This window comes from Trachurus japonicus, chromosome 7 (genome assembly GCF_045865225.1).
Source record: "Trachurus japonicus isolate A0001 chromosome 7, Traja_1.0".
Taxonomy (NCBI): domain Eukaryota; kingdom Metazoa; phylum Chordata; class Actinopteri; order Carangiformes; family Carangidae; genus Trachurus; species Trachurus japonicus.
This window is the reverse complement of record NC_140913.1, coordinates 34,551,263-34,578,524: the sequence shown is the minus strand read 5'-3', so window position 1 is coordinate 34,578,524 and position 27,262 is coordinate 34,551,263. Positions and strand designations below refer to the sequence as shown.

The following is a 27,262-nucleotide window of genomic DNA, read 5'->3' as shown; positions in this document are numbered from 1 at the left end:
AGATGAGTGATCTTATTAGTTCACTTTATTTTCAGTTTGATAAAAACCTGATCATGTTAAAGCCTCTGGAAACCCAAATCCACCAAAGCCTCCTAACCATGTATTTTAGGGTCTTATGTACATATTATTAAACATGTAAAAATAATTAGAAAAAAGTTTCCATCCAAATTGAAAATATTTGTCTTTTAAGGTTTTGTACAGTAGGTTTGAATTGGGCGGAGTTATCTCTGGGATTTATCACGCAATAAATCCTACCCACTCATAAATCGCCACGTCAGTTCTCTCACCCAGCCCCCCAGTGGCGGCGAACAAAACCGTTCTGCTAACGGTCGCTCCTCCACTCCTCTCAAGTCCTCACAACCAGAGCCATGTCAACCCGAGTTGTGTGTGTGTGGCGATTAGCTTTTAGCATTCATTAGCTTTCCAGCGCGACCTGCCCTGTCTGTCTGTCTGTCTGTATGTCTGTGCCAAAACCCCTCACATCTCCAGCCGATACAGCCGTTTCTTTTATGTGTGTGTGTGTGTGTGTGTGTGTGGGGGGGGGGGGGGGGTGTAAATCCGCGATCAGCATTTAGCCTTTATTAGCTTTCCAGCGCGACCTACCTTGTCTGTCTGTCTGTGTGTGTGCCCACAACTCCTCACAACTCCTCTCTACATACAGCCGATACAGCCGGTTTTTTGGGGGGGTGAGGGGAGGGAGGGAGGGAGGGTGTGTGTAAATTGGCGATTAGCTTTTAGCATTTATTAGCTTTCCAGCGCGACCTGCCTTGTCTCTGTGTGTGTGTCAGTCAGCCCCTCCTGGCGCTCACACAGACATGAGTGACGGTTAAAAGCTTTTTTTTTCTGTGAGACTACGACCAAAGACGGTTATGACGCTCCAAAACGAAGCTGGTAGACTAGTTAGCTGCTAAATAGCATCAATCAATCGATGCACGTCCTCCGGTGAGGACTTTTTTTTTTTTTTTTTAATGGTCGCCACTGACGTGTTGCTATGACAATGGAGCTGTCAATCATAGCGTTATCTGCCACGCCCACACTGTCCTGACCAGTGGCATCAATAGTGCCTCAATAGCAAAATGAGCTGTTTTTAAACAAGGTTTTCTAATAGTTATGAATAGTTATTGTCACTCAGACTTTTGTGGATGCTTAATGAGGCACTTGACTTTGATATAATATAAGCATTTTTACCATATATAGTCAGGTTTCCAAAGGCTTTAAATCTCTGATCTTAAATCAATAGACACTGAACAATCATTGACAACGACATCATATAACACATTGATTATGTTTTCTTAATTTTCTCAGATCAATAGCTCATGTAAGAGATAAAATGCTGTCTAAAAGCTATGCTAATGTGCCCACCCATTAATATGTATCACATGTGTACTATTACTATGGTAATTTGTATTAGTACTACATGGGAAGAGGAAAGAAGAAAAAGTATCATGTTATCATATTATTTAAACTTGATCAAACACCAGTTACATCTGATTATTGGAAACTAACAAGGCTCTATGATTACTAGCTAAAAGCATGAGAGGCTTCTCTCTGTATCATGATTATCATGATTACACATGTTCTGACATGTTTTCATCTGATTTGAAGATCTGATGGCTTGCATTAGACCGGCAGTAATCCCTCTTCAGTAACACTTTATTTTAAGGGGTCCTTGTTCCTGTGTATCTACCTAATTAATTACAGTGTAATTACCTATGTAACCGTATATAATAACATGTACTTACATTGTAAATACATAGTGTATTTTGGTGTACTTACAGGTCCTTGTTACACTTGTAATAAGAAATGCCAAAGTGGCCTCTCTTTTTGCACAAGCATTTCTTATTACAAGTGTAACAAGGACCTGTAAGTACACCAAAATACACTATGTATTTACAATGTAAGTACATGTTATTACATACGGTTACATAGGTAATTACACTGTAATTAATTAGGTAGATACACAGGAACAAGGACCCCTTAAAATAAAGTGTTACCCTATCTTCTTATCCATCAAACTCTTACTGAGTGATTTCTCTGATCCTGTCAGTCTCCTATGGTTGACCAGGCAGAATGGCATTCAGTTCTCTGTCCATCTTCAGTATTCTGGCCTCGGCCTTCTCATCATATTCTTTCTTGTTCTTCTCGACCATCTCCCGAATTCCCTGCTGAGCTTCCTTACATGACTCCTGCATCTTCTCACGTTTGGCTTGGAACTCTTTGTCATCTTTATCTATGACCATGAGCTCACCCAGGTTGCTGACACTGTCCATCAGGTAGTTGTTGGACACTTCAGTGTAGGTCCCTGAGAGCATGTTGACCAGACCGGCAAGGTTGGCGGCTTGGAAAGCCAGTTGGTGCAGTTGGTCTTTTACGAAGAACTTCTCGTCATAGCAAAGTTCATTTGCAACTTTAGTTGTCTCAACAAAGTCCTTTAGTTTTTTGTTGAGTTTAACTTTGATGATGTTGGAGATCATCTGGAAGAACTGCACCATCTTCTCCCACTGTGTTTTGACTTCGCCCATGGCACGACGACCTTCACTCAGCATTTTGATGGTGGTTTCAAAGTTGATCTCTTCGAGGTTGCACTTGCGCATTTTAACCAGAATGTCAGTCAGCTCCTTCTCACTCTTCTTCATGTCTTGTATGTTCTTCTCATACGCCTTTCGTGCATAATTGAGCTGTTCTTTGCTTTGTTCAATGCGCAAACGGGCGTTCTCATTTTGTCTCTCACTGGCTGTCTTGTATGATGGACAGAACAACTTACAAAAAAAGATTTTTACGCATCCCTCAGCAGCATCCATGCAGGCCAACTCCGACGCAGAGGGAAGTGAATTCACGGCATCCTTGACATCTTTTTGTGCATTTTCCACTCCCTCTGACGTCTCCTTAATCATTCTGTTGGACCGTTCTTTCCTCTTTTCAACTTCCTCTTTTCTCAATTTGGATTCCTCCAGTTCTTTCTGAACCCTCTTTAGCTCATCTCCATACACTATATCAGCATTGACAGAAGCCTCCAGCAGCTCCTCTATTAAATCGATGACCTCCATGAACTTGTTCTCAGTACTCTCAGCTAGTGTCACGCAGGTATCTGCGATGGTGGCAATATTATTCAGTTGAAGTGGCAGAAGTTTTTCAACAACTTTGTCACTGTCACTGAAGATAATATAAACTGCTGCCTTCATGTAATCAGGAACTCTGGATGTGTGAAGACGGATCTGATCCATGTTGTTGTGAGCCTCTTTGAATGCATCCCAGCCAGAATTACAGACTTGAGTAAGACTGGCCCTGAAGGACTCTGGGTACTTTATGTACTGGAAGCCTCCTGTTGGGGGGTTCTTGTTGATGGAGAAGTCATGCTGAGATGCTGAGATGAAGATCAGCTCTCCCAGAAGGTTGATAGAGAGAGGAGCAGGAGTAAGAAATGCCTCCCAGTTTGCATAGGGCTTCATCACCATCTGGATCTCCTCCCGCACCTCATCTACACTGGTCAATGCAACTTGTGAGGCCATGTTACAAACTGTTGGAAACAAAGAGAAACAGGGTGTCATGCAGAGAAGAGCTCAAACCACTGGTTTCACACTGTTTCACATGCATTTTAGATATTACAATCCATCACATGAAGACTGTATCTTATGTATTATGTCAATATTCATTTCACATTTCACATTAGCTCACATAGCTACATAGCAACACTTTTTTTAGAATATTTTTTTCATTTGAAAATGAATAATAATGAAGTCTTTAACAATAATCACAATCAGGGTTCATCAAACTCAGTAAGCTCAGGTATATATTCATTATACATTCATCAAAGTAAAATTAAAGCTGTGAAATGGACATCACTCCAATTAGTGCTCAGATTTGACTTATTTATGACTTATATTATTTTTATTAAGGATCCCCATTAGCTGGTACCGTAGTAACCCGCTAGTCTTCCTGGGGTCCACAAGGAACAACAAAAAATGCACAAAGGAAATCACATCATCTCCAATATGTCATACATTGTCAAATACAATTAATTATTATACACCTAAAAAGTTAAACCAACACTAAGTAACTCCTGTCAGGATGTCCGAAAAACTCTCTAAAGAGTCTCCAGCTGGTCCAGAATGCCGCAGCGAGGGTTTTGACAGGAGTTAGGAAGAGAGAGCACATCTCTCCCACCTTAGCTTCTCTCCACTGGCTTCCTGTAGGATTTAGAATAGACTTCAAAATCCTTCTGCTGACTTATAAGGCTCTTAATGATAAAGCTCCAACCTATCTGAAAGAACTAATCATTCCTTACTGTCCTACCAGAGCACTCCGCTCCCAGAACGCAGGTCTGTTAGTGACTCCCAGTATCTCTAAAAACAGACTGGGAGGTAGAGCCTTCAGTTACCGGGCTCCTTTACTGTGGAACCAGCTCTCTCCATGGGTCAAAGAGGCAGACACTCTAACTACATTTAAGTCTAGACTTAAGACCTTCCTTTATGACAGGGCTTTTAGTTAGGGCTGGTTCAGGTAGCTCTGAACCATTTTATAGACTGCTGGGGACACATCTGGTTACACAGAGCCCTCTCCTTTCTCCTCCTCTCCTCCATCAGCCTACAACAGGTTGAATGACACCTCTGTCTTGGCCTGAGGGTCTGTATCATTATGGTCTGTATCGCCTTCACTGGCACTAAGCAGCTTCCAGGTGGATGGTAGGAACCCCTCCACACAAATAACTACTAATGTGCTGACTGCTTTACAGCACACGTCACTTCCCCCTTTCCCCATTTGTTAAAAACACAGAAGTCAAAGCGAACGCCTATGTGGGAGAATTACCGCTATCATGGCAGAAGCAGCAAGAAAACCAAAGAAATTAAAAGTTTTGTCTGAGGAGACGAAAAAACCAAAGAAGGAGAGTTATGCAGAACGGCTGCAGCTCTGCTCCAACACGCAGCCGTTTCTACTCTGGTCAATGTGTAGCTTCAACCGGCTCCAGCACCCGGCCCCTCCGTTACACACAGAGCTCCTATTTCTACCGGACGCCGGAGCACGGTGCATAAATTCAGCACAGAGCAGCTCGTGCGGGACAGGAAATTGTGTACAAAATACAAAACAAAACACCCGGTTACATCGTGTTTACAGCGGATGGGGGGCAACCGCCATTCCGACATCCCACCAGTCCAACATAGGCCTCTAATTGTCTAAATGGCAACACTTATTTTTCTATCAAATGTCCCGTCATTCGGACTCTTCTTGCCTCCTATGGTCGGAATGATGGTATTTTTTTCTTTTTTTTTAAACATGCCTTTCCTACAATTCCTTCAATAGCGTATTTGCTTCCCCAAAAGATTTTGCACTGGTTGGGTTTAGGCAATGAAGAAAGGAGTTGGTTAAGTTTAGTAAAAAGAGCAGGTAGAGGCCAGACAGGCAGACTAGTCCCTGTCTGTGCTAGGGTTGTTCGGTATACCGGTACTAAATTGGTGCCGGGGTACTGAGGCATTTAAAATGGTACTATACTGCGCTTAGATGGGACCGGTACTTGCATTTTGCGCCGCCGGCAGCGGTGATGTCGCCACATTGTAATTTGAGCCGAGGCGATCTAGTGAGTGAGCCACAAATGAAGCCAAGTGCTTTTTAAAAAAATTATCGTAACAGCGGGACCTGTCCATCTGTGTTCTCTCTTTTTTTTTTTACCGATACCGGTACCAACATGTTGCTGTCGGAATGACAGCATGTAACCACGGAGGATCATATTTCCCGCACTACACTGTGGAAACGTTGTAATGGGCTGAGGCTGAAGTCAACAGCTCAAAGGTTTTCAGACACCGTTTCACTCCGTTGACACAATGAACGAGGAGATACTGGTTGTATAATCTCTAATCAGTCAGATCAACAGGTCAGCACTGAGTTATTGCACGCAACCAGGAGATGAGGAGGTTTACGACGCTACGCGCCGGTGCTCATGAGAAATGGGCTCTTCCTTCAGGGAAAACACTACCGCTCTGGTCCACTGGCGCCACCAAACTCAACCAAAACTGAAAGCTCTTAAGTATTGCTTTAAACCAAACATTTAATAATTTCCATACATCTAAAAATTAATTTTCTCTAAGAACAAAACGGAACCACTCATATAGTCAACATTTATACTCTAAAATAAGATATTAGTTTCTTTTTTAAATCCTGCTACTTTCAGTACAGAGGTAGTGAGGCAGATTATTCCACAGAGTTATTGCTCTACATAAAAGATCGTGATTAGGCCTTTGTTCTTGGGTGAGGCACTTCCAGCTGACCGTAGTCTTGCACAGTATTTCTAAAAACAATTTGAATAAATAAAAAGTCAGGCACTTTACTGATCAAGACTGACTGAAACATTACAGCAGTGCTTAATGCTAACCTGTTTTCTACCATCATTCATGAGAGGGAACATGGATGTGGTTAACGTTTGATCGGGCAGAGCAGCCCAATACCAACCGTGCAGCCTTATCTGGAGCAATCTGCAGCTTCCTGCAGATGCTGACCACAGAACAATAATCTAATAACAGAGATACCAACACTTCACTCTCCTTCCTCTGCCATTGTTACACTGTAGACCATCACAGGTGAAGCTCTTTCATGTCCACGGAAAAGAATCATTTGAAAGATTAATTTCTCCTGCTACAATATTGTTGTTAGGCAGTCAGTCTATTTCATCAAGACCTCTAACTGTAGTGGGGTTTTTCTAAACATTAATTGTCTTTTCTAAAAGTAATTTTTAGATTATGGATTTGTTCTTAATGTTACATTGGACAATACCATCATACCATGAAACATTTAAATATTACAGTTTGCATGAAAGCTCACAGAGATCACTTACCAGAATGATATGTTGTGGTTTGCAGATGTGGTCTTCTTCAAACAGTCAGGTAACTGCTGCACTGACTTCTACTCTTCAGGGGTATAAATACAACACACACACATGGCTCCTCCCACCTACTAAGGGATTGCGTGTATAAAAATGTGTGCAAACTTGCGTGCACGCCTATGGTGTAACCACGAGTGTGCCAGTGCCACCCACAGAGGCAGCTGGCACACCCCAAAATTTGATGCATGTTATCGATCAGTCAATGAATTTGTAAAAATTGCCGTCGGTGATTTGTTGCAACACCTCCACCTGCAACCTACCAACCTGTCTGGTTACCCGTGTTTGAAAAAGACCTCGTGGAGAAACTGGACTGATGAAATAATAAAGGCGTTCAAGGCCAATGTGAATAACCAAGTATAACACGAACCAAAATTTGATGCAACAAGTAGCAGATGTATGTTTGTGGTAACTGCAGAAAAACAAACAAACAAACTTCCTGGGCCTGTTTCAAAGTGAGGAACACAGCTGACGCTCCAGAAGGAAGTCACCCCAAAGATAGTATAGCTGGTAAAAAAAGAGTGCACACTTTAGAAACCCGTTCATCTTTATGTTAACTACTAGGGCCTTAACGTTGCATTTCCGACTTTTTTTTTTAGCTGGAATATAACTTTATAATATAATGTTTTTGCTACTCTTTGGCTGCTAGGAGTGTGAGGAGCTAATCTCCTGTTTGTAATAGATGGTGTGTTCTCATCAGGATTCATTGAAGTTGTGTCTTCTCTGGATGATCACAAGTGATGATAATATCATAAAGATGGGATTCGACTAATATGATGTGTGTAGTTCTTTATCTGTCAAAGTGCACTAGATTTAAGCCTTTTAATATAAAATTGCCAAAAATTTCGGACCCCCGCACACTACAACTAAATGACCTCGGTATTTCAAAAATCCTGGGTACGGCCCTGGTCGCTATGGCAACATGTGCTGTAAATCAAACCTGCTCCCATCTCTGTCCCGTCTGTCCGTCCTGGGTGAGGGATCCCTCCTCTGTTACTCACCCAGAGGTTTCTCCTGGTTTTCCCTGTTAAAAGGGTTTTCCATGGAGTTTTTCCTCAGTGGATGTGAGGGTAAAAACGGGCTATACCAATACAAATTCCTTGCCTGTCTTCCTGTGTGTTCCTTCTTGTGATTACCCACTGTGTTTCACCTGTGTTCATTGCACCACCTGTGTCTTGTTCCCTTGTGTTTCCCAATCTCTTTCGTCAGTTCATCTGCTGTAGTCCATGTGTGTGTTTTGTCCTGTGTTGTAGCTTGTTCCTTGTGCCTGGTGTTCCTGTGAATTCAATACCAGTTCTTCAGCTCACTCTCATGTCAGTTTGTAATGAGTCATAGTCAGTTGATTTTCTGCTGAACTTCATTCGTAACAGACGCTGTGCTGTTGTTTTGACCTGACAGGACTGAATGTGATTCGCGTCTCTTCAGCTCCCTCTCATGTCAGTTTGTAATGACAGTAAGGTCATAATAAAATTTATTTTATTTTATTTTATCCTAATAAGGGGGATAATGTATAGTTGGTGGGTTGTTATGGAGAAATAAACCCTTTCAGGTTGTACAACCTGTCAGGGTTTATTTCTCCATAACAACCTCCAAACTATACATTATCCCTACTTTGCGGGCTCTCGCAGTAAAGGCACTGCACTCTACTCCTCACAGCAGCAGACATGAAGCTGCTGGAGCCTCCTCTGTCTCCTCACTCACCTGCTGCTCCACTGGATACTCAACCCTCCGCCTCCGACACTAATGAAAGTAGGCCTACTTTGACAGCCGACACAGGCGAACGGACCTTGTCGGACTGAACCGCTTCACACGTTCACAGTCACTTTAGCTGCCACTTCTAGTTGCTCCACTTCCACTCTTTTCCACTGTTTCCTTCTTCACTTTAGCTTTAGCTGCTGCAGCTCAAACGACAGCGCTCACACCGGGCGCGAGTAAAATATTCGCCTCGCTCTACTCGCTCAAGTGCGTTCTCAGCGCCCGACGGCAGACTGACAGGCTGCTGTCGCATTTATTTCTGCTGCGTGATCAAGGAAACATGTCCATAGCCCATAATCGTGATCGCGGTCCAGATTGGAGATTGTTTTATTGCCCAGGCCTACTATTACATATAATATCTTTTAAAAAATATTTCCACAAAAATCATACTATTTTGAAAATGATTTGGCGGCCCACTTGGCCCACAGTTTGGGAATGACTGATGTAGTTAGTTACAGTATTTCAATTTTGTGGTTGCTGTGGTCACAAGGAGTTATTGGACTGCCTTGCTCAATAATCGGGAGATGGGGGACCCCCGAATATTGACGGGTATTTTGTTATGATCTGCCCATTTGAAAGGTGAAGGCAGCCCTTATGTGGAAAGACGTTGCTTCCGAGATTATATAGAAGAGAAACACATATAGAATTTCATTCTAATGATACAGAACCCCCCACGGCTTCTTTTGTGTGTTGCGTCAGCTCTCTCAGAAATTTAAAGGGGGCACTCTAGTCTATTAAATCATTGCAGGAAACATCATTCATTGTAGCAATGTCAGAGAAACAGCAGAAAACGGAGGAAAATGATCTCGTTATCACGAGAAAACGGAGGAAAAATATGTCGTTATCACGGAAAAACGGATGGAATAAAAAGTATGTATGACCCTTTAGGGCTTCCGTACCAATGAGATGTGGTCTATGAGTAAATTTTTCCAGTGAGTGTTTCTTGATTTCCAGTTTGTGAGATAGTTTTCTTGGCTATAGTTAGAGTTGTGAGGAGAAGTCTGCGGTTGGTTTCATCTATTATGAGTGTTGTTACATCTCCTAAAAGGCAGAGTGACGGGGATAGGGGGATGTGGCAGTCCATAAAGTCAGACAGGGATCCAGTAACTTCTTTCCAAAAGCGTTTGATTGGGGTGCAGTGTCAGGTGGTGTGAATGTAGGTGTCAGGACAGTTTTGGGTGCAATGTGGGCATTTCAGATGTAAATCCTATTTTAAACATTTTTCGTCCGGTGTAGTGGGTTCTATGGAGTATCTTATATTGCATGAGTTGCAGGTTAGTGTTTTTAGTCATGAGAACATCTGTCACGTCTGTCCGTCCTGGGTGAGGGATCCCTCCTCTGTTGCTCAAGTCAAGTCAAGTCAAGTCAAGTCAAGTCAAGTCAAGTCAAGTCAAGTCAAGAGTCAAGAGATCTTTATTGTCCCCGGAGGGCAATTTGTAGTGCAGCCAGCAGCATAAAACAACAATAAAAACCAAAGCACAACAGTGACACAACACTGACGATGACATATACGCTAATAATAAAAATAGCTATAAAATACATACACAGGACCACAATTAGCAATAGTTAATAAAATAAATAAAACAACCAATAAATAAAGTGCAACAATGCCATCCTAGAAGAAACAGGAGCTAAAGTGCAACAATGCCATCCTGGATGAAACAGGAGTTAAAGTGGCCACAGTGCTGTCAATTGTTAAGAAGGCCAATGGCCACTGGAACCCAGGAATTTTTAAATCTGTTGGTCCTGCATCTTGGCACATGAAATCTGTGTCTGGATGGGAGCAGTTTAAATTCAGGTGCCAAGGGATGGCTAGGGTCAGACAGGACAAGTTTGGCTTTATTCAGGGCCCTAGTTTTGTACAGCAAGGAAATGTCTTTCAGTGGAGCACCAACAATTTTACTGCACATTCTGACTATGCCCTGAAGTCTGTTGCGGTTCTTCAAGTTAATTGACCCAAACCAGCAAATAAAAGCAAAAGTCAGGACAGATTCAATAAAACAAGAGTAAAACATTTCCATGAATTTAGAGTCCATGTTTATGTTCCTGAGCTTACGGAGAAAGTACATGCGCTGGTTGGCCTTTTTGCACACGGCATCGACCTGATGCTCAAAGGACAGCCTGTCATCAATTACTGTCCCCAAATATTTATACTGCTGGACAGATTCTACTAGCCTGGCTCTCGCCAGACCCTTGTAGTTCCGCAAAGCTCCACCAGAGGCGCTACGCTCAGCTTCACACAAGGGTCTGGACTCGAGGCCAATGCAAACTTCTTCCCCGGAGCAAAAAATAATGAACCAATCAGGATCGCCGGGCGGGACTTTCTGAGGTGTGACGTAGCGCTGAAGCGACTGTTTGAGTCAAACAACAATGGCGGCTCGCAGTGAGTGGCTGAAGTAGCATGTCATTCAAGATAACGGACAAGTGGTTTATCCAATCACATACAAGATTTTTTTACAAGGCCCCGCCTTCTGAAATGAATCGCCTATGGAGCAGTCCCAGACCCTTGTGTGGAGCTCAGCGTAGCTTTGCGGAACTACAAGGGTCTGGCGAGAGCCAGGCTAAGATTCTACAGCTTGGTCGTTGATCGACAGGGGGACAGTGGCTGGGCGGGACTTCCTGAAATCAATGGTCATTTCCTTCGTTTTTGAGACATTGATGGTGAGGAAAGACGATTTGCACCACTGGATAAAATCCTCCACTACGGGGCCAGGCACCGGGTCATCATGGCTGAGGAGGGACACGATCACTGAATCATCAGCGAACTTTACAATGTGGCGTTTCTCGTGTGAGCTCCGGCATGCATTCGTGTTAGGGATGCAACGGTTCTCGGTAAAATACCAAACCGTTCGGTACGGCCTGCACGGTGCAATACGCTCTTGGACCGCGGTATTTCAGATTCAGCATCCATCAGCTCTTGCTGCTTTACAGGCAGCTGTGCCGTGTATGTGTGTGCCTGGCCGTTTAAGGCGAAAGCCCGCCCCCGCGAGTTGATGTCCAATCACTGTTGAGCCTCCACACACTCACAGTGACTCCCCCCCATCACACTGAAAGTGCAGCTCACACACACAGAAGAGGGGGGAAAAAAACAAAAAAACAAACAGGCGGCAGCACGAGCGGTCGCTGATCGCAATCGCGGGGAAAATTAATTAGTTATTAGCGCGATTTAGCACATTTAGCTTTTATTAGAGTTCCAGCAGGACTCTGTCCATGCACACCGCATGTGTGTGGTTGCGTGCCCGCGTGCCCGCGCGCGATTGAGAGACCGAGGTCGAGCAGGAGTTGACTGACAGGGATGAGAGGTGGTGAAAGGCTGTTTAAAAAAACACATTAGACTAACTCATTCTTTCCCAGTGAGAGACTGTGGCTGCCAGCATTGACGTCTTCCATGACGGCAATATAGCGCGATCTCTGTTTGAAAGTGGCTTCAGAGTGTTCACCTACTGAAAGACTAAAGGAGTGTGCAGAGGGAGGAGCTAGGGGCTGTTCACAGACAGTTCAGGTGTGTGTGTGTGTGTGTGTGTGTGTGTGTGAGAGAGTGTGTGTGAGTGAGAAAGATAGAGAGAGAGGAGAGCTATATTATAAATATTATAAATTATAAACATTATTTTGGGAGAAAAAAGTTCTCTGCACAAAACACATACCGAAACCGTACCGAGAACCGTGGCCAAAAACCGAGGTACGTATTGTACCGTGGGCTACCTGTACCGTTGCACCCCTAATTCGTGTATAGGACAAATAAGAGGAGAGGAGAAGAGAACATCGGATAGAAGGCCATTGGCCCTGACCCGTTGTGATCTGACAGTTAAAAAATCCAACAGCCAGTAAATCAGACTCCTGTCGATATTATAATTTAAGAGACGCTTGGCTAAAATATGGGTCTGGATACAGTTAAAAGCAGATGTAAAATCAATAAAAAGCAGACGAACAAAGCTTTTGGCCTCTTCTAAGTGCGCCACAATCATATTAATAAGAGTGATTATTGCATAATCGACCCCCCTTCCGCAAACTGGAGAGGGTCCAAGTTTGCCTGCACAGTGTTCATGAGCTCGTCTTTCACAATCCTCTCAAAAGACTTCATTACCAAGGAGGTAAGAGCAACGGGTCTAAAGTCATTCAGTGTCTTTGTGCATTTATTTTTGGGCACGGGGACAATAATTGAGTCCTTCCACAGCGGGGGACACTGTGAGTCTGGAGTGACCAGGAGAAGATAAAGCTGAAGATGCCTGCCAGCTATTCGGCGCAGTTCCTCAAGACCCGACCTCCAATCCCATCAGGACCCGGACTTTTCCTCTCCTTTACCCTCTGGAACACTCTCTGTACCCTCTCCTTATCGACATGCACCGTCACAGTGCTGTCCGGCACTGGCGTAGCGCTCATGAACGCAGACAGTTCATTGCTAAAATCGTGGACATTAAAACGGTTTGAATAAGTATTTAATTCATTTGCCAGGTCGTGATCAGACATCACATTTAGGGAGATATTACTCTTATGGGGCTGCGTCCCCAACAAGGATTTCACCCCCTCCCACGCAGGGCGTGCGCTGCCAGTGCTGAACAGGTTCTCCACCCTATCCTTATATTGCTGCTTGGCAAGTTTTATTTCTTTCCTGACCTGCTTCTGTAGCTCCTTGTATGTATCCATATCACCTATATTAAAACTTATGTTTCTCTTATTAATAGTGTTTTTGACTGATTTTGAGACCCATGGCTTATTGTTGGGAAAAATGGAAATAGATTTTTTATGGATACATAACTCCTCACAAAATTTAACATAGTCAGATACCGTCTCTGTAATTTCATCCACAGTCTTGCACGAGTTTTTAAACAAGTCCCAGTCCGTGCAAGCATAGCAATCCTGGAGCCGTCCGGTAGACTCCTCCGTCCAGACCGGAACTAATCTTCGTTCCGGCTTGTGTCTCTTCAGGACGGATTTGTAGGACGGAACCAAATAGACAGTGTTATGATCTGACGCACCCAATGGAGCTCTCCGGAGGTTCCTTTTATGGAACCGTAACACAGATCCAAACATTTAGTAAGTCTCGTCGCACATGTCACATAGGCCTACTGGTAAAAGTTCCCCAGGTGTTTCCCTGGTTTACAGTTATTAAAATCACCCATAATAAAGTTAGGAGCGTCTGGCGATAAAGCTTGTAGCTGTAGCACTGTGCGAGTGATAGCCTGAACAGCATTGTCCACATTAGCTTTGGGGTAAATATATACCAGTGTGACAAATAGCTGAGTGAATTCCCTTGGTAGATAAAAGGGCCTGAGTGAAACAGAGAGAAGTTCGATGTCCGGGGCACAAAGACTCTCACTGACAATCACATTTCCACACCAGCTCCGATTGACATAGAGAGCCAGCCCCCTTAAAGTGAGCGTTAGTAGCGACATAAAACTAGACGAAACAGGTTAAAAACCACACACACAAGGGAGCTGCTGCTGCTGCGTGTCGCCATTACCAGTGCCACCAATCACCCTGAGGTTTCTCCTGGTTTTACCTGTTAAAAGGGTTTCCCATGGAGTTTTTCCTCAGTGGATGTGAGGGTAAAAACGGACTATACCAATACAAATTCCTTGCCTGTCTTTCTTGTGTGTTCCTTCTTGTGATTACCCACTGTGTTTCACCTGTGTTCATTGCACCACCTGTGTCTTGTTCCCTTGTGTTTCCCAATCTCTTTTGTCAGTTCATCTGCTGTAGTCCATGTGTGTGTTTTGTCCTGTGTTGTAGCTTGTTCCTTGTGCCTGGTGTTCCTGTGAATTCAATACCAGTTCTTCAGCTCGCTCTCATGTCAGTTTGTAATGAGTTATAGTCAGTTGATTTTCTGCTGAACTTCATTCGTAACAGACGCTGTGCTGTTGTTTTGACCTGACAGGACTGAAATGTGATTCGCGTCTCTTCAGCTCGCTCTCATGTCAGTTTGTAATGACAATAAGGTTTATTCTATTCTATTCTATTCTATTCTATTCTATTCTATTCTATTCTATTCTATTCTAATCTAATAAGCGGGATAATGTATAGTTGGGGGGTTGTCATGGAGAAATAAACCCCTTCAGGTTGTACAACCTGTTGGGGTTTCCATAACAACCTCCAAACTACATTATCCCTACTTTGCGGGCTCTCGCAGTAAAGGCAGAGATGGTCATTTCCGGCTCACTGAACTTGCTTCAGAAAATTGGATGAAACATGAAAAGGGAAACACTCCGGTCCGTGTAGTCCGTGTACGTTTCGTTAGTTAGATTTTTCCTTTAAACCGAACTGTCAGAAAACAAAAGTAAGCTGGTAATTTGGTTTTCCGTTTCAAACCAAAAACCAAAAAAACACAATTCGGGTCAGTGTATCTTTTGGTCATTGGATTTTCTTTTGATGAATGGGAATTAAAAATCAAAAATCACTGGTTTATTCTATTTTCATTTTGAAATACAAAAAATAAAATTGAAACACAAAGTGTTCTTGTTTTTGAGTGTCAAAGAACAATGTCACATAACAAAAAATAAAATCAGCAGTCAACAGAAACAAATAAACAGACCAAAAACACTTATTTTGACACCAGATGTTGTCATTTTCAAGGCAAGAGTGCCAATGAGCACTACGGTACCTGTGTGTCTGTGGTTCTATAGGCCAAAACCTACTCTGATATGATTTCAGAGAGTAAAACAAGGCCCGTTTCACTAAGAGAGGTAACTGAAGCTTATTTCCCGGTGATTGATGACTACACGCACATCCCCGTCACGTTATAATGGAGACAAACTTGAACATATCAAACACACATTTGGAGTTGCACCTGCTCAAACACACAATGTTGAATAACTCTCGAGATTTATTTAATACTCACGTACTGTCCCGCGGTAAAAAAAACAAACCCGAACTCACGTCCATTTGCTGCTGCGGCGCTGCTGCAGAATCTTTTCTTTTTTTTGGGGGGGGGGGGGTATGTGATTCAGCGTCATTCATACGTCACTCCACCGTGAGAAGTGGGAGGGGTGAGGCTTTTTTTTGCTGGTTGCCATGGTGAATCATGTTATCTTTGTTCCATTGATGAGGGCTTTTCATCTCCCCCCGTTGAATGAACTAACTGTAATCACCTGTTCTGAAACCCAGAACTCTGAGTTTCCTGTCTCAGAGTAGATCAACTCAGAGCTCAGGATTTGACTCAGAGTTTGTTTAACCTGCTTTGTGAAACGGACCCCTGGCATATATATATGTATGTATGTATATGTATATATACAGAAATCTGTACGCATATCAGATGAAAGTGGGGGCAGAAAGGAGATTTTGAGATGAAAATGGCAGAAGCTTGAGTCCCCAACGTACGTCTCAGGTGGCAAAAGTTATAACCAAAGTATGGACCTGCTATATCTCCCTTTTCCCTTCTTCTACTCTGTATGTTGTGAGTGTGAGTGTGTGTGTGAAGACTTTGTAGCCCGCCAATAGGGGGGAAATTACATTTTAGTTAATTGTTCTTTGATACTCAAAAAAAGAACACTTTGTGTTTCAATTTTATTTTGTGTATTTCAAAATGAAAATCCAATAAACCAATCATTTTTTGTTTTTTAAATCTCATTCATCAAAAGAAAATCCAATGACCAAAAGATACACTGACCAACGGTCCGAAGTGTTTCCCTTTTCAGGTTTCATCCAGTTTTCTGAAGCAAGTTCAGTGAGCCGTAAATGACCATCTCTGCCTTTACTGCCAGAGCCCGCAAAGTAGGGATAATGTATAGTTTGGAGGTTGTTATGGAGAAATAAACCTGTTGAGGTTTATCTCTCCATGACAACCCACCAACTATACATTATCCCGCTTATTAGAATAGAATAGAATAAACCTTATTGTCATTACAAACTGACATGAGAGTGAGCTGAAGAGACGCGAATCACATTTCAGTCCTGTCAGCTCAAAACAACAGCACAGCGTCTGTTACGAATGAAGTTCAGCAGAAAATCAACTGACTATGACTCATTACAAACTGACATGAGAGCGAGCTGAAGAACTGGTATTGAATTCACAGGAACACCAGGCACAAGGAACAAGCTACAACACAGGACAAAACACACACATGGACTACAGCAGATGAACTGACGAAAGAGATTGGGAAACACAAGGGAACAAGACACAGGTGGTGCAATGAACACAGGTGAAACACAGTGGGTAATCACAAGAAGGAACACACAGGAAGACAGGACATCTTCACTGAACTTCAAAATAAAACAGGAAACACTACAACTGAACGGCCCCGCATACACACATGCTATAACTTTGGAGGTGACCAAAATCCCCAAGGCGGCCGCATTTGGCAGAAAAATTGTAGGGTCAGCTGCAGCAGTCTCTTTCATTAATAATGGCAGCCCCCCAAAAATGTCAGTATCCATAATGTCTATTTCAGTATGCCGTGATTCCTTGATTTCTGTGCCGTACAGCAGCAAACCGTCAATCTGAATATGAGACTCAAATACATCGGTTCAGGGTCCGATATAGAACTATATATATTTAAAATAATAGCTCATCAAATAATTTCCCTCACTTGGTTAATGTGATTACTGCCTCTGAACTTCACTGCAGGGGTTGTAAGATGTCACTTTGATTTTCACAATTGCAAGCTCTCATCTGTGAGACGCGAGCAATGTTTACTTTTTCTGTAGTTTACGGAGGAAAAAACCTACATGACACATATTTTGATCGACAAAATATTGAAACAATTTTGTTTTAATGTCACATGAGCACCTCAATCTCCAAATAAATAACTATAACAATGAACAAAAAAATGAATGGCTATTATATAGCCTATCTTTTTTTTCCCCAAAAAGTGAGCCACGAGAGCCACAGCAGAGGCACGAAAGATCTCCGGAGCCGCAGGTCGCCGACCTCTGCCTTAGTAGTTCATTCTCCTCTTGATCCAGGCCATCAGACATCCTAAGGAGTTCCACTGCCCTCAAGCGACCTTTCTTGTCCATGGAGATGACTCAGAGAAGGGAACATTTCCCCTTTTCATTTCATTTCATTTCAAAACTTTATTTATTCAGTACAATACAACAGCAACAAGCAAACAAACACAACCAAATACAATTATAAATTAAAGCCGCAAGCGGCGATGACGGGCCCTCGCTCCCCCATGCAACCGTGGGGCCTGAGGCATGTCGGGGCTGTGGCGTGAGGCGAGAAGGGAGAGAAAACCAGGTGGTACTAAGCAGTTGTGGGTGAGTGTGTTCAGGGGCCGTCCCTCATCACACATATGAAATTTGGAGCGAATCAGACAAAGCATGAAGGAGTTATGACATGTTGATGGTTCATCCACCAGGGGGCAGTAGCAGCGTAACTAAATGTGGCCTGGTGCGTTCATGTGAATTTTGGATGAAATAGGATAATGGCGATGTAAATTACAGCACTTCCTGTTTCCACCAGGGGGCAGCATGTTCAAGATTGCGTTGAACACGAGGAGGCGTTGACGGCGGGACTGTTATGATGTACATACAATTTGAAGTAGTTTGGATGAAGTATGTGAGAGAGAGCTGCTCGAATATACATGGTGATGGTTCCAATATGGCGGTGTGTAGTGGCCACGCCCTGTAGCAACCAAAAATTTTATCATTTTGGCAATTTTAAATGTAATAAAGCCAATAATGTAATAATGTGTCAATAATGTAATAAAACTTTTGAGCCAATAATGTAATAACTTTTTGCAGATAATGTAATAAGTTATTACATTATTGGCTGGTTATTACGTTATTGGCCTAGTATTAAAAAACCCTTTGAAAATGTAATAACTGGTGCCGATAATGTAATAATACATAAATATGATTGTAGTTCTTGGAAATAAAATACTTTTTTGCAGTTCTTGTGCAGTTTGCTCATGTTTGCTAAACTTAAGTTACACATATATGTAATAAAAAAAGGAAGAATTTAATTTTTTCTTGTTTTTGTTTTATATCTGTAATTACAATATTGTTTACCAAATGTTATTTGTTGTTATTACTACATTTTTAATACTTCAAATCTTGAAAATATATTGTGTCCCCGAGTCGACTGCCCCCCCTTTAAGGCCTTTGCACACTGAGTCCGTTTTTTTCGTCCGAAATTGCCGCTCGGCAAAAAATAAATTTGAGAGGACGAAAGCCTGCATAGTTCTCTGTCATCTGAGCTTTGGACAGTACGAAGTTAAGGACATCTACTGGATGAAGTAATGCCAGTTTTATGTTAATGTTTCTTCCTTCATCAACTGTCTTAAAGGGACAACGAGGAGTTTGTTTCTGGTTCTAGAAGAGTCTCATATTAATGTGGATGAATCTACATTACCACTTGTTAATGGGCCCATTTTCGATAAATATATCGTTTTGTCTTTATAGTTATTGTGATATTATTATTTAGTGGTCGGCTCGCCCAGCATTTCCTACTTTAGGTTTCCCGGACGCTGCCTGGCGGGTCATGGGAATTACGCCGCCGGATCGCTAGTTGGCATCGTTTATGGTCGGAACTACGACGGTATCTGATCGTCTTCGAACCTCCGACTTTCATTCTTGATCAATGAAAACATTCTTGGCAAATGTTTTCTCTTTCATCCATCTTGCGCCAGTCCAAGAATTTCTCCGTGCACGCCAAGGTTCATGGGAAATGTAGTGTGAAAACACTTCGCTTTCCAAAACCAATCAACAAACACACACCGCCCCATGGTTCAAACGTTTTATTACATTATTGACACGTTATTACATTATTGGCTTTATTACATTTTTGGTTGTTACATGGAGTAAATTTAATTTTGAAGATAGTACAGTATAAGTGCAGTATGTATGTATTCATTTCGGGTGAAATGTAATCCTTTGTGGATGACAGTCGCTGTATTTATTTTGTTGCCTTTGTAGTGTATTATCCACCTGAACTTTTAGCTTTAACATCATGCATTATGTTCTTATGTTTTTCTTGGAACTGAAGGAAAGTGTTTAGTAACAGTAATAGATGAGACATGAGTGACCCTTGTGAGATGTACCCGAGGTGAATGTGTTTTTGTTGTTCAGAGCCTTAAGCTGATGTTCAGCCTTGTCCGAAGGATGAACTCAAGGTCGTAAAATGATATATAGGCTAGATCCTGTCTTGTGTTTATGAACACAATACATGAACTGTGTATGTTAGACAGATACAGCTATTGTTTGGATTTACAGAATGCTTCCATTAATGTTGAACAGTTAATGCCTAATATGGTAAACTATATCCTTATGTTGGGAGAAGGTGGAGTTTTGGAGTTAGAAAGTATATACAGATTGTGGTTTTGAGCCATAGAGAGAGATCTCACATTGGCACCATGAGATGCTCCAAGATTCGACATTTTTTGTACTCTGATTCTTCTTCTTGTTAATAAACTACTTTTTGAATGCAAGTGTGTCCGCGGTGATCACTTCTTTTCATCAACACATCAATATACCACACCTTTTATTACATCTTCTATTTGTTATCGATGGTCTGACTGTAGAAATGAATTGCCTCTTTGGGACTCATGAGGTTTTCTGAAAAGTCTTTTAGATTCAGATTCAGAATACCTCACACTCATGTGTTTTAAACACATGAAGAGTTTGAAGAACTCAAAAATACTATGAAACTATGATTTATAAAATTACAAAATAAATCAAAGAGCAAATATATGATGTTGTTTTTTCTGACACTTTAGAGGGAAAACTATGAGTGGACATGTTCAAAGAAGCGGTGAGGTAAAACATGAGCCAACAGTGATAATAACATGATGAAAGGTCAGAGGTCACAGTAGACTGGATGAGTCTCCTCCATGTCTCTGTCCTCTGACTGCCCCCTGCTGGTCAAACCTGAGGAGCACAGGACACAAGAACCAAGCTGGTCTCTGCTGGTTGGATGAATGTGAAGAGTGATGAGGTCAAAGGTCAACTCAGAGACGCTCCTCATCTTCCATGTGTGTGTGTTAGATACAAAAAGAGGAAGGTTAAACATTGTAAAGCAGCTCAGCAGCAGCAGACTGAGCTCAGGTCCAGATGTTCTGGTGATAATGATGTAATGAACAGATCAAACTCTGGTAGTGACTGGACTGTTGTGTTGAAGCCACGTCTCCTCTGAGCTCCTGATGGTGAACATGAGCAGGTGTCAGGTTGATGTTCACTAACAGGATGCAGCTCACCTGTCTCACCTGCCTGGATTTTCAGAATAAAATGATGCCTGACACTGAACAAGCTGTGACTAAATTCACTTTTAAATAAAGTTTATATCTGAATAACCTGTGTGAAGGAGACATCAGTAATAAATCTGTTTAATATGCTATATCTACAAATGCTGTGTAGAAATAAAGGAGGGAATGCTAGAAATCAGCCCTCCCTGTTTATGTGGTGATAATTCAGATATAAGCCACAGAGAAAGTGGTAACCCTTTCTTTTACAGTCCCCTAATTACTGTGTATTTACTGTGTAATTACAAGGTAATAGAAAGAAATTACAAGGTAACTAACACTGGTAAAAATGATGGTAACTACAGAGTAAATACTAAGTAATTGCCTTGAAATATCTCAACTATTACTAAAGAACAACACTGCATTAATGGGTAATTACTACCGTCATTATGAAGGTAACTACAGTAAAATAATAACGCAATTACAATGTAAAAGGAGAGAAATTACATCCCATTTACCTGGTAGTATAATCCAATATCTCACCTGTCCATCGTGTTACTAAGTTATTGAGCTGTTTTGGCTGGTAATAACTTTGCTCATTCATTTATCATGCATGATTTTATTTAGTACTTACCTGGCAAATATGCCATCAGAGTCGTCTTGTTAATTAAACCTTCTGTAGTGTTACCAGGTAAAACCTGTATATTTACCAAGTAAATAAGATTAAAGTGTGCTGTAAAAGAAAGCGTGGCTTCTTTCCACAGTATTACCAGTTTATTACTATGTAATTAAGCCAAGACTGTTCAGTTTTACACATTTTCGTTTCTCAACATTACCATGTATTTTCTGTAGCATTACTAGGTAAAACACATCTATTTACCAAGTAAATAAGATGAAAGTGTGCTGTAAAAGAAAGCGTGGCTTCTTACCAGTTTATTACTATGTAATTAAACCAAGACTGTTCAGTTTTACAAATTTTCGTTTCACAACATTACCATGTATTTTCTATAGTGTTACCAGGTAAAACACATCTATTTACCAAGCAAATAAGATGAAACTGTGCTGTAAAAGAAAGCGTGGCTTCTTTCCACAGTATTACCAGTTTATTACTATGTAATTAAACCAAGACTGTTCAGTTTTACATATTTTCGTTTCTCAACATTACCATGTATTTTCTGTAGCATTACTAGGTAAAATACATCTATTTACCAAGTAAATAAGATGAAAGTGTGCTGTAAAAGAAAGCGTGGCTTCTTTCCACAGTATTACCAGTTTATTACTATGTAATTAAACCAAGACTGTTCAGTTTTACATATTTTCGTTTCTCAACATTACCATGTATTTTCTGTAGCATTACTAGGTAAAATACATCTATTTACCAAGTAAATAAGATGAAAGTGTGCTGTAAAAGAAAGCGTGGCTTCTTACCAGTTTATTACTATGTAATTAAACCAAGACTGTTCAGTTTTACATATTTTTGTTTCTCAACTTTACCATGTATTTTCTGTAGCATTACTAGGTAAAACACATCTATTTACAAGTAAATAAGATGAAAGTGTGCTGTAAAAGAAAGTGTGGCCTCTTTCCACAGTATTACCAGTTTCTTACTATGTAATTAAACCAGTACTGTTCAGTTTTACATATTTTCCATTCTCAACATTACCATGTATTTTCTGTAGTGTTACCAGGTAAAACATGACTATTTTCCAAGTAAATAAGATGAAACTGTGCTGTAAAAGAAAGCGTGGCTTCTTTCCACAGTATTACCAGTTTATTACTATGTAATTAAACCAAGACTGTTCAGTTTTACATATTTTCGTTTCTCAACATTACCATTTATTTTCTGTAGTGTTACCAGGTAAAACATGTCTATTTACCAAGTAAGTAAGATGAAAGTGTGCTGTAAAAGAAAGTGTGGCCTCTTTCCACAGTATTACCAGTTTCTTACTGTGTAATTGAACCAAGACTCTTCAGTTTTACACATTTTCCATCCTCAACATTACCATGTATTTTCTATAGTGTTACCAGGTAAAACATGACTATTTTCCAAGTAAATAAGATGAAACTGTGCTGTAAAAGAAAGTGTGGCTTCTTTCCATAGTATTACCAGTTTCTTACTGTGTAATTAAACCAAGACTTTTCAGTAACAATACACAAAAATCACAGTTCGATACGTACCTCGGTTCGGTTAATTTTCGGTACAGTAAGATAACCAAATGCAAATTTGATTGTTGTTTATTAGGAATTTTTTTCAACCAAATGTATAGGTTTTGGTCAAATGTAATTATTTTACTCACCGACTAATGTTATGTTGTACATTGTCCCTGATACAAATAAACTTATTAAACCATTATACAAAATATAAAAAAAGAGAAAAGAATAGGCCTAAAGTGCTGCCTAATAAGTCAAATAAATTATTCTCAAATTAACAAAATACGGTATAAATAAGCCTTACAATGAATAAAATATTCACAAATAAACAAAATATATAAAACATGATTAAAAAAAAAATTCTCACACAACTTTTGCAACACAGCCAGAGAGAGAGAGAGAGAGAGACGGACAGACAGACAAAGGGACAGGCAGACTGTGCCTACAAGCAGGGGGGTCCTCAAGCCTCTGTTTTCTTGCTAGCGGTAGCATTAGCCACGACGCAAACGGGCTGCACATGTAGCTGCAGTCGGACTGTAAACACACACAACTTCTCACCCGTGCTCAGCGTTGTACCGAACCGAACGCCCCGTACCGAAACGGTTCAATACAAATACATGTAGTGGCGTCGCCTGGCCTGGGCATTCCTGGCTCTAGCCCCGAACATTTCTTATTCAGCCCCGGATGTTTTCTCAGACGGAGTTAAACAGAAGTGAGATGGTAGTTTTGTAATTTCCCAGTCACAGTGAATGCAACACAGGCACGACGCCACGACCAATCAGAGAGAAGTGTTGTGGAAGCGGAGACTCCTCCTCCGTGTTTTATTGGCTAACAGCCAGGTAACCAAGGTAACTATTTGAATTGTAGCGACGACATCAGGCGGTTTTTTTTTTCTCTGCACGAACCAGCGCGTCTGGTCGGATTGGGCCGTCCATGTTCGCTTGAGCCCAAAAGAACAACCAGGCAGCAGAGTACAAAAACAGAGGAACAGAGACAGCACAGCAACAGGTGTGTGTGTGTGTGTGTGTGTGTGTGTGTGTGCGTGTGTGTGCGTGTGTGTGTGTGTGTGTGTGTGTGTGTGTGTGCGTGCATGTGCGTGCATGTGCGTGTGCGTTACCTGCTGCAAAAGGTAGGCTAATAATATTATATATGGCTGAAAATCTTAGGACATGTGTAAAGCTCAAGCATGTGTTCTTGCCATTACAATGATAGGAACCGTTCTCAGTCAATAATAAATCTGTTTTATTTTATCTAAAGCAATGTTGTCCTTTATTTTCTCCTCAGAGTAGTCTACACCAGCATGCCTTCCTGCTTGTAGGAGGGGTGGGGGCGGGGGCGGTGGCTCCTCTCTCTGTGTTTGTCTGTCTGCCTGTCCCTCTGTCTGTCCGTCTCTCTCTCTTTCTCTCTCTCTCTCTGGCCGTGTTGCGCACGGGCTCCAGCACCTGTGGATCTGCTGCAAATGTGCCAAGAGCATCGTCAGGCAGCCGTTGTGGCATTTGCCCACATTGCCCTATGGTCGGTCCGTCAAAAGTTGTGTGAGAAGTTTTTTTTTTAAATCATGTTTTATATATTTTGTTTATTTGTGAATATTTAATTCATTGTAAAGCTTATTTTATATACCGTATTTTGTTAATTTGAGAATAATTTATTTAACTTATTAGGCAGCACTTTAGAACAGTAGGCCTAGGCCTATTCTTTTCTCTCTTCTTTAATATTTTGTATAATGGTTTAGTTTTGTTTAATACGTTTATTTGTATCAGGGACAATGTACAACATAACATTAGTAGGTGAGTAAAATAATTACATTTGACTAAAACATGTACATTTGGTTTAGAAAAATTCCTAATAAACAATCAAATTTATGTTTTGCATTTGGTTCTCTTACTGTACCGAAGATGATCCGAACTGACATGGTAATGTTGAGAACGCAAAATATGTAAAACTGAACAGTCTTGGTTTAATTAAATAGTAATAAACTGGTAATACTGTGGAAAGAAGCCACGCTTTCTTTTACAGCACACTTTCATCTTATTTACTTGGTAAATAGATGTGTTTTTCCTAGTAATACTACAGAAAATACATGGTAATGTTGAGAAACGAAAATGTGTAAAACTGAACAGTCTTGGTTTAATTACATAGTAATAAACTGGTAATACTGTGGAAAGAAGCCACGCTTTCTTTTACAGCACAGTTTCATCTTATTTACTTGGTAAATAGATGTGTTTTACCTAGTAATGCTACAGAAAATACATGGTAAAGTTGAGAAACAAAAATATGTAAAACTGAACAGTCTTGGTTTAATTACATAGTAATAAACTGGTAAGAAGCCACGCTTTCTTTTACAGCACACTTTCATCTTATTTACTTGGTAAATAGATGTGTTTTACCTAGTAATGCTACAGAAAATACATGGTAATGTTGAGAAACGAAAATATGTAAAACTGAACAGTCTTGGTTTAATTACATAGTAATAAACTGGTAATACTGTGGAAAGAAGCCACGCTTTCTTTTACAGCACAGTTTCATCTTATTTGCTTGGTAAATAGATGTGTTTTACCTGGTAACACTATAGAAAATACATGGTAATGTTGTGAAACGAAAATGTGTAAAACTGAACAGTCTTGGTTTAATTACATAGTAATAAACTGGTAAGAAGCCACGCTTTCTTTTACAGCACACTTTCATCTTATTTGCTTGGTAAATAGATGTGTTTTACCTGGTAACACTATAGAAAATACATGGTAAAGTTGAGAAACAAAAATATGTAAAACTGAACAGTCTTGGTTTAATTACATAGTAATAAACTGGTAAGAAGCCACGCTTTCTTTTACAGCACACTTTCATCTTATTTACTTGGTAAATAGATGTGTTTTTGCTACAGAAAATACATGGTGATGTTGAGAAACGAAAATGTGTAAAACTGAACAGTCTTGGCTTAATTACATAGTAATAAACTGGTAATACTGTGGAAAGAAGCCACGCTTTCTTTTACAGCACACTTTCATCTTATTTGCTTGGTAAATATACAGGTTTTACCTGGTAACACTACAGAAGGTTTAATTAACAAGACGACTCTGATGGCATATTTGCCAGGTAAGTACTAAATAAAATCAGGCATGATAAATGAATGAGCAAAGTTATTACCAGCCAAAACAGCTCAATAACTTAGTAACACGATGGACAGGTGAGATATTGGATTATACTACCAGGTAAATGGGATGTAATTTCTCTCCTTTTACATTGTAATTGCGTTTTTATTTTACTGTAGTTACCTTCATAATGACGGTAGTAATTACCCATTAATGCAGTGTTGTTCTTTAGTAATAGTTGAGATATTTCAAGGCAATTAGTTAGTATTTACTCTGTAGTTACCATCATTTTACCAGTGTTAGTTACCTTGTAATTTCTTTCTTTTACCTTGTAATTACACAGTAAATACACAGTAATTAGGGGACTGTAAAAGAAAGGGTTACCGAGAAAGTAAAAAGCATCTGCTGACAGTTGAATGACTTTGTGATTCTTCATGATGCATGTTGCAGTGAATGTGAGTAGATAGATCACAGAGGTGCAGAACAAAAAGTTCATCATGTTTTCTTCCTGTCACCTTTGTCTCTGTTGTTTTTGCTGTGGTTCATCACCACCAGAGGTTTTCAGCTTATCTGAACCAAGCAGGACAGAAATTACTCCTCAGTGTGACAGAAGAAAAGAAGCTGAGAAGAAAACCAAATCACAAACAACCAAACATGTTTGATATTGTTACGGTGCTTTTCATGTGCTGGATACAATATTCTGTCATTCCTTGGATGATTTAACTTGTAGCAATGATATTAATAGCACTGAAATGATTTCCAGTTGCAGCTTCAAAATAATAAAACACTGCAGTTGTTTCAGAGCTCCACTCTACCACAGTTTGAATTCAAGGCTTGAGCCAAACAGAGAAACACCTGTTGTTCTGCCTAATTTGACGCCTGTACCCAAAAACTTTGCTTCTACTGTACCATCTGCAACTTTAGCTCCAGTGTCCACTGCCAGACCGACTGTACCCTTCACATTGCCAACGGCAGCTGAGGCACTGCCCACTTCTGCTCTGGCCATGCCACCAAGACCAGCTTCTGCCTTAGCGTTGGGTCCTTTGGCACCAACATCAAAGACGCTCCATTGAGCTTCAGCTTCGCCCACTCCTGCAGCAGCTGAGACTCCAGATTTATCTCTCTTGGTACCAGCATAGAGGCCCTTAGCAGACGCACTACCAGGCCGGTTAATGGTGTTGCCTGCAGCAAATAAACAAATCAGCAAATAAGTAAGCTTCCTGTTTCATGAATTTCTCACTGAATTGCTGTAAAGGAACTGTTTAAATCTTTTAGATTTGATA

The 27,262-nt window shown here is 40.9% G+C and overlaps 1 protein-coding gene across 2 annotated transcripts in view; it reads right to left on the bottom strand.

The window, feature by feature from the left end:
* Positions 1–1,992: 1,992 nt before the first annotated feature.
* Positions 1,993–27,262, bottom strand: part of LOC146985205 (uncharacterized) — a 71,577-nt gene continuing 46,307 nt past the window's right edge. Inside the window, exon 2 of one of the 2 annotated variants that reach the window (XM_085783180.1) lies at positions 1,993–3,517. In XM_085783180.1, coding sequence (XP_085639306.1) covers positions 2,052–3,509 — 1,458 coding nt within the window. In that variant the 5' untranslated portion in view covers positions 3,510–3,517 and the 3' untranslated portion in view covers positions 1,993–2,051. Of the gene's footprint in view, positions 3,518–26,461; positions 27,162–27,262 lie in introns of those variants that run through there. The other variant, XM_085783181.1, reaches the window with a different exon arrangement.